Below are 14,781 nucleotides of genomic sequence, written 5' to 3'. Positions count from 1 at the left end.
AACATTAAGTACAGTTTTAACAATAGGGATAACAGTGGCAACAGCCGTAACCGGTGGATTAATGCTTCCAATAATCGTCCCAACTGTATTAGCCGCATTCACTGCCGTACAAACTTCATCTTGTGGTTTGATTACTTTAGGTTTTACATCAAAACAGAAAGGAAAACAAGGAAAAAATTTTAAATACATATCTTAATAAATTATTCATTTTTTTTCGAAAGATCGAGAGAGGATAAGAACATAACCATTGAATAATTAGAAGAATTCAATGAAATTTTAGATAAATTTGATGTAGAAATATCATCAATGAAAGTTAAAAATTCCTAGTTAAAAATAGTTGCTTCAAAAATATGAATAAAATTGAAATTGTAGACGATAAAAAATTCATAAAAAAAATTGATAATTCATATCAAATGAACTTTTTTCCGATGTTATTCACCTTATCTCTGATGAATTTATAACATTTAAAGGGCAAATTGAAATAGTTGGAGAGATAACTCAAGATGGAAAATACAAACAAGACATGAAATTTGTAGGTTTTAATACCAAAACTTTTGTCAATTTCTTCGCTGCAGTGGATGAAAAATCGGATGCCTCCGATTGGTATTTCACAGGAAAAATGATTTTCCATAAAAATAATTCCAAAGAAATAAAAAGATCAAAAAAGGGTAGTGGTGTTAGCCTACTCAAAAAGATAAAAGAATATATCGGTATAAATTGTTATATACCGAGCGATGGATGCTGCTTTGTAAAGTGCGTTAATCGTGTTTTAAACGAAGACTACATGAGAGAATTTCAAGATTTCATCAACAGTTTTCAAAAATCAAACAGAAAAGGAGTTATGACAACTGCTAGAATCTGCGAATTCAATAAGAAATTTAATACTAATTTTCAAATATATATGCCAAAACATAGACATTTTCAACCAAAGAAAGTAACCGAAGAATTAGATTGGGTTTTTTTATTTACACAAAGAACATTTCTGTCTCATTAAAAGAAATAACAAAGCTTTGGGCATTAAAGAAATAGAAGATAATTACGATGAAAACGTATGGAGAACTTGTGAAGATGATAATGCGGTAACGCAAGTTTCACTTCTAAAACTAAACGTTTTTCCAACCATTCCCGATTATTGTTTATACGTATGAGATTGCGAAACCTATTGCGAAAAAGAAACGAATAAAGCCATTCCTTATTGTTGTACTTTAGTTAATTTAGAAAAACTGAGGAAAAGATTAGATGATTATAATAATTACTTAAGTGATTTTAATGAGACTTAGATTTTAAGCCGTCAGATCCCATTTTTTTTTTCTAATTTCAGATCAGAATAAGAACAGAAGAAAACCCAATATCAAGACCCTTAATCCTGTACATTTGAGAGAATCAAACCCTCCCTTCCCCGAAATCTAATTATTTGCAAAATATTAATTTCACATGTTCCTTTCAACATGAAAAATCTAGTTTAGCGGCATGGGGAAATTCATCTAATCTACCAATGAATTTGAGAAAGATCGAGGATGTTAATATTGCAAAATACACTAAAGATAATTGGGAATCTTTAAGACCCGAATGGGAACCTTACGCTAAACTCAAAGAACTGGACTATTCTAAACTGATGGCATTTGACGCTAATGGGTTGTACGCTTCCGCCATGACAGAAGGTGAATATCCTAAAGCGGAAAGTGCAAGAGCGTTTCTACCAGAAGAAGAAAAAGAATTTGTAAAACTCTTCAATAAACAATAATTCAGACCTAGAACTGCTATTTTAAAAGTCTGGTTTGAATATCCCAAAAACATGTTCTTTCAACCCATACCAGCTAAAGATAAAATAACTTTTACGAATAGAATAGGTCAAAAGGAAACTGGCACTAAAATCAGGTTCAGAAATGGTTTCTGTCTCGACGTCTTAACATCAGTTGATTTTCAAGAAATCCGGTGGTAAAATTATTAGAATATTAGATGGTATAGTTTACGAAGAAAATTTTAAAACTCCACCATACAGAGATTATATTTTAATTTTGAAGGAATTAAGGAATAAATACAAAAAAGAAGGAGATATGGTTGCTAGAAATTGCATGAAATTATTAGGAAATTCCTTATACGGTAAATCTATTCAGAAGGATATAAATACATCGAGACATCTATGGAGTGAAGCGACTTTTAAAGCCAACTTAGATTCACACGTCAAAAGCTATGAAAAAGTAAATGATAGTCAATATATAGTTGAGATGAATGAAGAAGAAAAAGAGTTTGTTCCTCCAAAGAATTTTACTAGATTAACACCCGCTCATTTAGGTGCATTTATATTATCTCACAGTAAAAAAATAATGAACAATTTCATTCACGTAATAGATGGATTTTATAAGCCGGAAATATACTATACAGATACTGATAGTTTATACATTTCGTCTAGTAATTGGGATAAATTAAATGAAGCTGGGTTGGTGTCTGAAAACGAATATAGCAAAGGGAAGAATGATTACGGTGATGGTGGAATCATATTTGGTTTATATTTAGCGCCAAAAGTAAAATACAATATCATTCTAACTTCCGATGGTGTTTTAAAAGAAAAGAAAACGTTTAAGGGTCACTTCTAAAGATAAGATAGACGTCGAAGATTATATTCGATTAGCTAGTGGACATGACGTAACGAATGAATTTAGAAACCTTGGGTAAAAAGTTTTACTAGTTATTCCTAATGAAAAACAAAGGAAAGTTTTCAGAAGTTATTTGAATCTCGTTAAGAGAAAAGCGCCGAATGAAGAAGGAATTTGGTATCCTTAAACGACGGAAAAGAATTGAACATAGATGAAAACTATGAATTTGATGATTTCGATTATCTAACTATTCAAGAAGAGAATAAAGAGTGTTAATTTTTTTGTTTTAAATGAAGTTGAATAACAATTTCATCGTTACCAAAATCTATAAACCTATTTTTACCATCTTTGATTTCCAGATTTATATCTTTAATCATAAAGGAAATTAAGTGGTAAATACGTCGTTAGAAATGGTTTCTCTATAATTCTATATCCTATCGGTACAGTGAATGTTGGAAGACTGTAAATAATCTGACGTTTGTATTTATTGAAAAATCCACCGTTTATTAAATTGCAATGTATATTTATCACATCGATATCATTCTCGATATTAGCTTTGTGTGGTGCTAAAGTGGATTGGGTGTATATTTTTTTATCAAAGCCTAGTAACGTATTCAATGAATTTTCTACGTTGAAATCAACTTGACAATTATTTCTTAATATCAATTTTATTTTGTTTAGATTCAAATTACCTTCGAATTCGATATTGTTTTTACCATTGACGCTTCCTGCGTATTCAGATAAGTATTCGTTAATGGCTATGTATTCGTAGCTTTGTATGGTTTTGAATGTAACTCCATTATCTGTTGATATTTTTATTTGGTTATTTTTTCCGTTGATATTTCTAATGGAATTGTAAACAGAGAAATACTTTAATCCCAATTCATATTCTTGATTGCGATCGAGTTCGTACTAATAATCTAGAGACAATTTAATGTCTGATTTATTCGAGGTGATGACGAATAGTTGTTCTTTATTTGATATTTTTAATCACGCTTTTATAATCATTTTTATCTAGAATACCTTTCTCTAGGAGTCTTTTTAATTTATTTATATTGTATTGTCTGTGCGATCGATGTCCTTCCTTCATGGCCGCTAATATTACTCGTAATCTATTAAGTAGTTCCTCGTTGTTGTCGGATAAAAACGTTATACCTTCTCCAGATACCATATCTTCGAATTCGTCTATTTCTTGTGTGATAGGAGGATGCTCTTCAGCATAATCACCTAACTCCTCTTCATCATGTTCTTTTATATAGTTTAACTTCTTTTGATCTTCTTGTTTCGCGTCCTGACTTTCTTATTGCATTTAGAAATTTGGAGTATGCTACTAAATCCTTATAATCGGCAATACCAACATCCTCGCCATTCATTAAATCTATTAATCCTTTCGTTAATGTGTATATATAATCTTTTGTATCGATTTTGAATAAAGGGGAATTTGGACTAAATATTATTCTAAATCCATTAAACAATAAACCTTGATTATCAACGATTGGTGAAATGCTCTTTGGTAAATCTGGGTCAGGGTTTGAAAAAAGACGTTTTATATCATTTAATGTCCTAATTATAATACCATCATATTCAATCGCTTTGGGAGGTGTAGGTTCTATAGGAGGTTTATATTCTAATTTCCTTTTAATATCCTCTTGAGATTTTAATATGGGTTGAAATAGAGTTTGTAGATTTTCCGTTAATCCGAGTTGTTGTAATCTGTTATTTTCAACTTGGGTTTTTATTTTATTCTTAGCTTTGATATATTCTCTACTTCTTTTTAAAATATTATTCCAATCGCTACTCATTTTTAAAAAAATAAAATTAACATATATCGTTCATAACTCTTTCACCCGCAGGTTTTCTAGTATTTACAAATACATATCCATGATCATCTGGATATCTCCATTGAGCTTTACAAACCTTTTTAAATGCATCTCTGTCCATTCCGTGATTTATCGATTGAACGATTTGAGATAAATCTTTGTCGTTTAATTCAAATAATAAAAAACAATTTGCATTTTTTCTAATGAACATAGAATCCATCCCGTAAAAAGATTGGGATTGGTATATGCAGTGACAGTTGTGATGTCTTCCTTTCGTGAAGAATTCTTGTTGAACAGCTTGATTTCTTTGCGCCACGCAGTCGTCAAACACTAGTAAGTTCTTTCGCTCGCTATCAATTTGAGACAAATCTAGATCATTAACATTTTTCGTAAGAAAAACTTTTATATCCGTTGGTTTCTTTTCTTCGATGTAGTTATCTATGAAATCTTTCAATTCCACTTTTTCTTCGTTTTCTTTGTAATATTGAAATAGGTCTTGAACATCTCTCTTTGGTAGATATTCTATGAGAAATTGATAATACGATTGCTCTGGTGTTGTTGTGTAGATATACAAAGAATCGAAATCTAAAAGGTTTGGTGTTGTCAACATGTTAAAAGTGAGATGAGTTTTCCCAGAACCGGAACTACCGCATATACACATGAGCATTGGGTTATTAGGAAATATTTGTGAATGATTAAATTTTTTACCCATTTTTTATTATTTTAATTTGTTCCAAAAATAACTCCTTCTCCTTTATACTTCGAAAGATATATTCCTTCTCCAGTGTGTATATTTTTGAAAAATATTCCATTACCCTTATGTTTGACTTTGACTTCTCCCGTGTCAATACTATCTACTAATTTATTTAATCCTTGTTTAACAGTTTTCTTGGTTTCTTCCCCAAATCTTTTTCCAAATTCTGTTATTGTGCCTATCATTTCTCCCACTCCTGAACCTTTGGCCAACTTTTCCATTCTTAAATTATGTCTATGTTCTTCGGCTGCTTTCTTTTCATGGGCAGCTTTTGTAGCAGCAGCTTCTGCAATAGCAGCTTTCTTTGCGTTGGCAGCTTTGACTGCAGCAGATATTCCACCAGTTGCTACACCCGCCGCAGTAATACCAGCAAATATTAAAGGAAAGAGAGGTAAAAATCCACCTTCTTTTGCATTTGCTTCAATTCTTTCTAAGATAAGCTGACCACCATTCGTACCAAGTCTTTATCATCACCTGCCGTCGACCGCATCGTTTCTCATGCCCTGTCCTGGGCCCGTTGCTCCTATGGGAAACATCTCACTCAAGCTGTAATCTCCAAATTCTACCAAACAATCAACGAAACAAAAACCAGAGTAACCAACTGAAATGGACACTACACCTGCACCATCTAGAGCCACCACGCTGCCGAACCAAACCCCTAAACGAGCCCGAAGTTCACCTACTCCTAGTCCAGCAGACATAGGTAAACGCTCTCGTAGAGAGGGCACACCCCTTCTCTTTTCACTTTCAGACTCACTTCTTCCCCTTCCACACCATCTGAATCTTCACCACGTGATCCAGGATCCGCCAACCTTCTTCTTTCTGTGCGTTTTTGGACCAGCAAACCACCCCTCAGTCTCCATCCAAGTCGAGACGTGTATCGAGACCTTCCCCCCCTCGAACCAGATCCCAGTCCGTTCCCAATGCTACAATTCAACTACCAAACCAGTACCAATCACACCGTCGACGACCATTATATCCGCTACCAAACCGTATTATCACCAAACCAAGGACAAATCATCATGGAAGCTACCTGCTCTAAAGAAATCTACCTTAATAATTGGATCATCTAACCTGAATCGAATTACCAAAACCAGTTCAGACACCGAAATACATTCTTACCCCGGTGCCCAAATCCATCACATACAGTCAATCCTGGAACCATACGACCATGACCCCAAACCTACTACCATTATTCTTCATGTAGGCCTCAACAACCGTGATCAGCTACCAAAGACCTCCTTTAACCAAGCCCAGAAATTAATCGCCACAGCCAACAAAACCTTCCCAAACTCCAAGATCCTCTTCACATGTATACCCATTTCAAATAAAATCTCGAAGAAAGCACAACAGAACCTCAGCACTCTCAACAACATGATGATGGAGTCCAGTATCAACAGCGCAACAATCTTACCACCCTACAAAGAAGAATTCGAACCAGTTGATAATCTTCATTGGTCTCCAGAAACAGCAAACAGCATCTATTTGTTTTGGATACACCAGCTTCAAGCATCGAGTAAGTCTTTAAACTAATTACTGGGGATAAAGATAGAGGCCACCGCTAGGCCAAACTGTAGTTAACTTGAGCCGCAAAATTCTCACACCCCTTCCGCATTCAATCTTAGACCGTGGACTTAAATTTATTCCCACACCAAAGATAGCTAACTTGAATTATTCCGACCATCCATTGAACGATTTCAACGAAATCTTAGCTGCACATATTTTTTTCTAAACCACCCCCACGAGGTGCTAGAACAATGTTTATTCCTAAATCCACGTGGACACCCCCTCAGGCCGCCATCCATCCTGAAATATTGAAAGCATTTGCGAGTATGAATAGCCAAACAGTGAACCTTTCTATAACACACGAAAAGCCTAATCTCACACGAGTGGAACGTGAAGCGTTAAACTTACTTAAGAAAGACGATAGCATTGTTATTAAAAAGAGTGACAAAGGTTCATGTTGTGTCATGTTATTTTAGTTATAGTTTAGATATTTTTTCTAATTTCAGGTCAGAATAAGAATAGAAGAAAACCCAGAATCAAGACCCTTAATCATAATTTCTAAATAAAGTGTCTGCTCCACCCTAGGCCTGTACATTTGGGAGAATCAAACCCTCCCTTACCCGAAAACTATTAAACCAGCAAGATATTTAATAGTTGGTTTCAAGAACTTACCAGATTCTCAAACAAATAACAATAATGTCTTTAGAGTGGAAATGAACCAAACTCAAGATACTTTAATCCATAAAGTTCAAGTAAGATTGAACAACGATAATTATCCTAACCAACCTTTAACAATGAATCCAACCACAAAGGATTATAATGAATTGTATAGAAACTATAAAAATATGTGTGAATTATTCGGAAATCTACCTCAGTTTGAATATGTAGATTTTGCACTTAATCATCCAATCTTCTGTTTTGATCTATCAGCTCACCAAGAAGATCTTTTCAAAACAGGAGTAAACATAAATATTCATATTGAAAAAACACAAGGAGATGTAACAGGTTATTGTTTATTATTGGAAGAAGCAAAACATTTAATTAAAATAGCAGATAGAAGAATGATAAGAATTGAGTGAAAAATACACCTTTAAAAATGAAACCAGAAACTTTAGTCAAGAAAATAATAGAAGCTATAGAAACAGCTTCACCAACTACAATAACTTATAATGGTAAAAAAATCAGCATAACTAAAAAACTTATTGATAAATATATATAATGTAAAGTCAGAGACGATATAGATTTAGAAAGAATTGAAGCAAATGCAAAAGAAGGTGGATTTTTACCTCTCTTTCCTTTAATATTTGCTGGTATTACTGCGGCGGGTGTAGCAACTGGTGGAATATCTGCTGCAGTCAAAGCTGCCAACGCAAAGAAAGCTGCTATTGCAGAAGCTGCTGCTACAAAAGCTGCCCATGAAAAGAAAACAGCCGAAGAACATAGACATAATTTAAGAATGGAAAAGTTGGACAAAGGTTCAGGAGTGGGAGAAATGATAGGCACAATAACAGAATTTGGAAAAAGATTTGGGGAAGAAACCAAGAAAACTGTTAAACAAGGATTAAATAAATTAGTAGATAGTATTGACACGGGAGAAGTCAAAGTCAAACATAAGGGTAATGGAATATTTTTCAAAAATATACACACTGGAGAAGGAATATATCTTTCGAAGTATAAAGGAGAAGGAGTTATTTTTGGAACAAATTAAAATAATAAAAAATGGGTAAAAAATTTAATCATTCACAAATATTTCCTAATAACCCAATGCTCATGTGTATATGCAGTAGTTCCGGTTCTGGGAAAACTCATCTCACTTTTAACATGTTGACAACACCAAACCTTTTAGATTTCGATTCTTTGTATATCTACACAACAACACCAGAGCAATCGTATTATCAATTTCTCAAAGCTTTAGAATATCTACCAAAGAGAGATGTTCAAGACCTATCAATATTACAAAGAAAACGAAGAAAAAGTGGAATTGAAAGATTTCATAGATAACTACATCGAAGAAAAGAAACCAACGGATATAAAAGTTTTTCTTACGAAAAATGTTAATGATCTAGATTTGTCTCAAATTGATAGCGAGCGAAAGAACTTACTAGTGTTTGACGACTGCGTGGCGCAAAGAAATCAAGCTGTTCAACAAGAATTCTTCACGAAAGGAAGACATCACAACTGTCACTGCATATACCAATCCCAATCTTTTTACGGGATGGATTCTATGTTCATTAGAAAAAATGCAAATTGTTTTTTATTATTTGAATTAAACGACAAAGATTTATCTCAAATCGTTCAATCGATAAATCACGGAATGGACAGAGATGCATTTAAAAAGGTTTGTAAAGCTCAATGGAGATATCCAGATGATCATGGATATGTATTTGTAAATACTAGAAAACCTGAGGGTGAAAGAGTTATGAACGATATATGTTAATTTTATTTTTTTAAAAATGAGTAGCGATTAGAATAATATTTTAAAAAGAAGTAGAGAATATATCAAAGCTAAGAATAGAATAAAAACCCAAGTTGAAAATAACAGATTACAACAACTCGGATTAACGGAAAATCTACAAACTCTATTTCAACCCATATTAAAATCTCAAGAGGATATTAAAAGGAAATTAGAATATAAACCTCCTATAGAACCTACACCTCCCAAAGCGATTGAATATGATGGTATTATAATTAGGACATTAAATGATATAAAAGGTCTTTTTTCAAACCCTGACCCAGATTTACCAAAGAGCATTTCACCAATCGTTGATAATCAAGGTTTAATGTTTAATGGATTTAGAATAATATTTAGTCCAAATTCCCCTTTATTCAAAATCGATACAAAAGATTATATATACACATTAACGAAAGGATTAATAGATTTAATGAATGGCGAGGATGTTGGTATTGCCGATTATAAGGATTTAGTAGCATACTCCAAATTTCTAGATGCAATAAGAAAGTCAGGACCCGAAACAAGAAGATCAAAAGAAGTTAAACTATGTAAAAGAGTAATTGAACGTGATGAAGAGGAGTTAGGTGATTATGCTGAAGAGCATCCTCCTATCACACAAGAAATAGACGAATTCGAAGATATGGTATCTAGAGAAGGTATAACGTCTTTATCCGACAACAACGAGGAACTACTTATTAAATTAAAAAGACTCCTAGAGAAAGGTATTATAGATAAAAATGATTATAAAAGCGTGATTAAAAATATCAAATAAAGAACAACTATTCGTCATCACCTCGAATAAATCAGACATTAAATTGTCTCTAGATTATTAGTACGAACTCGATCGCAATCAAGAATATGAATTGGGATTAAAGTATTTCTCTGTTTACAATTCCATTAGAAATATCAACGAAAAAAATAACCAAATAAAAATATCAACAGATAATGGAGTTACATTCAAAACCATACGTTTACTACCAGGAAGCTACGAATACATAGCCATTAACGAATACTTATCTGAATACGCAGGAAGCGTCAATGGTAAAAACAATATCGAATTCGAAGGTAATTTGAATCTAAACAAAATAAAATTGATATTAAGAAATAATTGTCAAGTTGATTTCAACGTAGAAAATTCATTGAATACGTTACTAGGCTTTGATAAAAAAATATACACCCAATCCACTTTAGCACCACACAAAGCTAATATCGAGAATGATATCGATGTGATAAATATACATTGCAATTTAATAAACGGTGGATTTTTCAATAAATACAAACGTCAGATTATTTACAGTCTTCCAACATTCACTGTACCGATAGGATATAGAATTATAGAGAAACCATTTCTAACGACGTATTTACCACTTAATTTCCTTTATGATTAAAGATATAAATCTGGAAATCAAAGATGGTAAAAATAGGTTTATAGATTTTGGTAACCATGAAATTGTTATTCAACTTCATTTAAAACAAAAAAATTAACACTCTTCATTCTCTTCTTGAATAGTTAGATAATCGAAATCATCAAATTCATAGTTTTCATCTATGTTTAATTCTTTTCCGTCGTTGTAAGGATACATAATTCCTTCTTCATTCGGCGCTTTTCTCTTAACGAGATTCAAATAACTTCTGAAAACTTTCTTTTGTTTTTCATTAGGAATAACTATTCCATCAGTAAAACTTTTTACCCAAGGTTTCTTAAATTCATTCGTTACGTCATGTCCACTAGCTAATCGAATATAATCTTCGACGTCTATCTTATCTTTAGAAGTGACCCTTAAACGTTTTCTTTTCTTTTAAAACACCATCGGAAGTTAGAATGATATTGTATTTTACTTTTGGCGCTAAATATAAACCAAATATGATTCCACCATCACCGTAATCATTCTTCCCTTTGCTATATTCGTTTTCAGACACCAACCCAGCTTCATTTAATTTATCCCAATTACTAGACGAAATGTATAAACTATCAGTATCTGTATAGTATATTTCCGGCTTATAAAATCCATCTATTACGTGAATGAAATTGTTCATTATTTTTTTACTGTGAGATAATATAAATGCACCTAAATGAGCGGGTGTTAATCTAGTAAAATTCTTTGGAGGAACAAACTCTTTTTCTTCTTCATTCATCTCAACTATATATTGACTATCATTTACTTTTTCATAGCTTTTGACGTGTGAATCTAAGTTGGCTTTAAAAGTCGCTTCACTCCATAGATGTCTCGATGTATTTATATCCTTCTGAATAGATTTACCGTATAAGGAATTTCCTAATAATTTCATGCAATTTCTAGCAACCACATCTCCTTCTTTTTTGTATTTATTCCTTAATTCCTTCAAAATTAAAATATAATCTCTGTATGGTGGAGTTTTAAAATTTTCTTCGTAAACTATACCATCTAATATTCTAATAATTTTACCACCGGATTTCTTGAATATCAACTGATGTTAAGACGTCGAGACAGAAACCATTTCTGAACCTGATTTTAGTGCCAGTTTCCTTCTGACCTATTCTATTCGTAAAAGTTATTTTATCTTTAGCTGGTATGGGTTGAAAGAACATGTTTTTGGGATATTCAAACCAGACTTTTAAAATAGCAGTTCTAGGTCTGAATTATTGTTTATTGAAGAGTTTTACAAATTCTTTTTCTTCTTTTGGTAGAAACGCTCTTGCACTTTCCGCTTTAGGATATTCACCTTCTGTCATGGCGGAAGCGTACAACCCATTAGCGTCAAATGCCATCAGTTTAGAATAGTCCAGTTCTTTGAGTTTAGCGTGAACTTCCGTTTTATCTTTTGGGTTAACACTGTATTCTTTGAATAAATCTATTATTCCTTCAGTGTTACTTTCATTGTATTCTTTTAATATGGCGCAGATCTCATTCATTTTATCCGTTTCAAATGATTTTCGATTTGCCAAAACTCTTCCTCCTTTAATACTTTGTCTGATAAAATATCTTATAAAAGGATGAGTATGCGAGTAAACTTTTTCCACGTTTTGTTTTTCCGTATGTTTGGAACCATTCTAGTAGTTTCATACCATTCTTCTTCAACCATTTCTTTATCGTAATGATATAAATAATACCAACCCTTTAAAGATAAAGAAGGAGCCGTTAGATTATTGGAAACGTTTTGGAAGACAGTTTTTTTCATGGCTTGATTGTATTTTATCAAACAAGCTCCGAGACATAACGTATCTCTTTAAGCGTAAGGTTCCCATTCGGGTCTTAAAGATTCCCAATTATCTTTAGTGTATTTTGCAATATTAACATCCTCGATCTTTCTCAAATTCATTGGTAGATTAAATGAATTTCCCCATGCCGCTGAACTAGATTTTTCATGTTGAAAGGAACATGTGAAATTAATATTTTGCAAATAATTAGATTTCGGGGAAGGGAGGGTTTGATTCTCCCAAATGTACAGGCCTAGGGTGGAGCAGACACTTTATTTAGAAATTAGGATTAAGGGTCTTGATATTGGGTTTTCTTCTGTTCTTATTCTGATCTGAAATTAGAAAAAATAACTCGCCCGATGGGCGAGAAGTATAGTATCTGTTATGTACTGATTGTTTTTAGTTTACTATGAACAATATTATCATTTAAGTTCTTATTTTTTGAATATCCAACTATCATTTTCTGCTTATAGACATGGGGGAATTTCTCTTGAAGGCTCTTATAGTGGGCATGAACTATCTTGCTTGCTCGATTGCTGGTTGTATTAAACGGGACAACAAAGGGTGCTATGCCTACATTATGATGAATATTTAGTCCTATAGGTCTTGCTGTATTCAATGTCTCAATCCAATGGGCCTCCCTAGATTGACGGAATTTGGTAGTTTCATCTTCTGGCAAATCAATTTCTATACGCTCAATTGGGATTAGGGTGAGATCGTCTATTGAATGGTCGTCGAGGTTGAAATGATTAGAAACAGGCTTGTCTTTCTTTAATTTGATGTCTGACCTATGAGCATTAAAGCGAGTTCGTAAATTATTCTTAGTTTCTCCTACATATTGTTTGGGGCATTTCTTGCATGAAATTAAATATATTACATTCGAATGTTCACATGTTAGATGTTCCTGGATCGGGTACCTTTTATTCGTAGAGTTGCTTACAAAATAATGAGTTTCTGATATAAAGGGACAGGGCATCTACTGTACAAACATGGAGCACTTCTTAAACCTTGAGGTACTTCGGCATAAAGTCTGTTTTTAGCTGCTATCTGTGCTAAGGTGGAATTTTTTATGTTTCGTAATAATCGTTTAGAGTACCCACGCTCTTTCAGTTTTGAGAAAACAATCGTACAGGCTTGGTTGAAATCAGAAGATCTTGTACAAATTCGATGAAATCGTAAAACTTGTGACTTAATTATACCAGAAAAGGTATGTTTTGGGTGAAAGGAGCTCTTGTGCAAGAGTTGATGAGTATCAGTTTCTTTGAAATACACTGTAATATCCAGTTTATTTGTTTCTGCTATGGAATCTCCCTTAAAGACTGTGGTATCGAGAAAGTCTATGCTTTTGTCACTCACGTTTGCGGTTAGTTTGATAGAAGGATGGTGGTTGTTGAGAATTTCAAAGAATTCCCAAAACTGTTCGATTGAATAAGTCCAAACCATAAAAATGTCATCCAAAAAGCGTCCGTAAAAAAGTGGGTCAAATGGACAGAGGGGCAACACCTCACGTTCCCACTCTGCCATGAAAAGGTTTGCGTACGAAGGGGCGAATCGTTTGCCCATTGCTGTCCCTGAAGTTTGTAAATATGTTTTACCATTAAATGTGAAATCGTTTCGACTAAGACAAATCTCTAAAAGCTGTAGAATTGCATCGACGGGTCTGTTTGGATCTGGGTTTCTATTAAAAGCTTTACGAACTGCCGTTAAACCAGTAGTGTTATCGATATTGGTATACATAGAAGAAACGTCGATAGAAATTAAAATAGCATTAGAGGGAACTCGAAGATTTTTTATTTTATTGACAAAATCGGTTGTGTCTTTAAGGTAGGCGCGATGTTGGCATGCTAGAGGTAGTAAGAAATGATCAATGTATTCTGACACTGCATATGACTCACTACCACAGTCAGATATAATCGGGCGGCCTTTCGGGATTTTATTCGAGATAAACCACTCCTTGGTTGGATTCTTATGGATTTTAGGCAAAGTGTACAAATGTCTCTCGCAACAATCAGGTTTGGCAGACAGATAGTCATATTGTTTCTGTTTGAGATAACTAGTTTTGACTAAATCGGCAAGAATATTATTAATCATGTTAGCAGTTTCTTTGAAAATTGGTTTCGGTAAAATGGCATAATGTTTAGGATTATTCAGTTATTCCTCTAGCTGTTTTTAAAGGGCATTGTGTTAGTTTTTTTTACGTTTTTGATCATGATCCAGTTATCAAATCCACTGCCGTTATGGGAAATTAAGGTTAGTCTTTTCTGATCTACTTTTCCTAAACGTTGTAACATTTGATCTATACAATCTGTACCTACAAATATTTCTACTATATTAGTCACGAGTATGTTGTAATATTCTTCTGAAATGGGATCTGACGGCTTAAAATCTAGAGTCTCATTAAAATCACTTAAGTAATTATTATAATCATCTAATCTTTTCCTCAGTTTTTCTAAATTAACTAAAGTACAACAATA

The 14,781-nt window shown here is 33.2% G+C and overlaps 7 protein-coding genes across 7 annotated transcripts; 3 read left to right on the top strand and 4 right to left on the bottom strand.

The window, feature by feature from the left end:
* Positions 1-1,495: 1,495 nt before the first annotated feature.
* LOTGIDRAFT_163204 (hypothetical protein) lies at positions 1,496-2,597 on the top strand (the record flags this gene model as incomplete). Its single annotated transcript, XM_009059267.1, has 2 exons — positions 1,496-1,720; positions 2,025-2,597. 2 exons carry the CDS (start codon positions 1,496-1,498, stop codon positions 2,595-2,597), a joined length of 798 nt encoding a protein of 265 aa, XP_009057515.1.
* A 973-nt stretch (positions 2,598-3,570) lies between these two features.
* LOTGIDRAFT_163203 (hypothetical protein) lies at positions 3,571-4,399 on the bottom strand (the record flags this gene model as incomplete). The annotated part of the gene is made up of 2 exons (XM_009059266.1): positions 3,571-3,896; positions 3,952-4,399. The coding sequence occupies 2 exons, from the start codon at positions 4,397-4,399 to the stop codon at positions 3,571-3,573; spliced, it is 774 nt and encodes a 257-aa protein (XP_009057514.1).
* A 16-nt stretch (positions 4,400-4,415) lies between these two features.
* On the bottom strand, positions 4,416-5,129 carry LOTGIDRAFT_121815 (hypothetical protein; the record flags this gene model as incomplete). Its single annotated transcript, XM_009059265.1, has 1 exon — positions 4,416-5,129. The coding sequence occupies one exon, from the start codon at positions 5,127-5,129 to the stop codon at positions 4,416-4,418; it is 714 nt and encodes a 237-aa protein (XP_009057513.1).
* Positions 5,130-5,140: 11 nt separating this feature from the next.
* On the bottom strand, positions 5,141-6,034 carry LOTGIDRAFT_163202 (hypothetical protein; the record flags this gene model as incomplete). Its single annotated transcript, XM_009059264.1, has 2 exons — positions 5,141-5,611; positions 5,984-6,034. 2 exons carry the CDS (start codon positions 6,032-6,034, stop codon positions 5,141-5,143), a joined length of 522 nt encoding a protein of 173 aa, XP_009057512.1.
* Positions 6,035-7,773: 1,739 nt separating this feature from the next.
* Positions 7,774-8,385, top strand: LOTGIDRAFT_163201 (hypothetical protein; the record flags this gene model as incomplete). The annotated part of the gene is made up of 2 exons (XM_009059263.1): positions 7,774-7,849; positions 7,904-8,385. The coding sequence occupies 2 exons, from the start codon at positions 7,774-7,776 to the stop codon at positions 8,383-8,385; spliced, it is 558 nt and encodes a 185-aa protein (XP_009057511.1).
* An 11-nt stretch (positions 8,386-8,396) lies between these two features.
* Positions 8,397-9,114, top strand: LOTGIDRAFT_121849 (hypothetical protein; the record flags this gene model as incomplete). The annotated part of the gene is made up of 2 exons (XM_009059262.1): positions 8,397-8,652; positions 8,690-9,114. 2 exons carry the CDS (start codon positions 8,397-8,399, stop codon positions 9,112-9,114), a joined length of 681 nt encoding a protein of 226 aa, XP_009057510.1.
* Positions 9,115-10,610: 1,496 nt separating this feature from the next.
* LOTGIDRAFT_163200 (hypothetical protein) lies at positions 10,611-12,022 on the bottom strand (the record flags this gene model as incomplete). The annotated part of the gene is made up of 3 exons (XM_009059261.1): positions 10,611-10,925; positions 10,969-11,469; positions 11,774-12,022. The coding sequence occupies 3 exons, from the start codon at positions 12,020-12,022 to the stop codon at positions 10,611-10,613; spliced, it is 1,065 nt and encodes a 354-aa protein (XP_009057509.1).
* Between the last annotated feature and the right edge of the window lie 2,759 nt (positions 12,023-14,781).

Source organism: Lottia gigantea (assembly GCF_000327385.1).
Source record: "Lottia gigantea unplaced genomic scaffold LOTGIsca_38, whole genome shotgun sequence".
NCBI classification, from domain to species: Eukaryota; Metazoa; Mollusca; class Gastropoda; family Lottiidae; genus Lottia; species Lottia gigantea.
The sequence above is the reverse complement of the archived record's forward strand: the minus strand, read 5'-3'. Positions and strand labels throughout refer to the sequence as shown.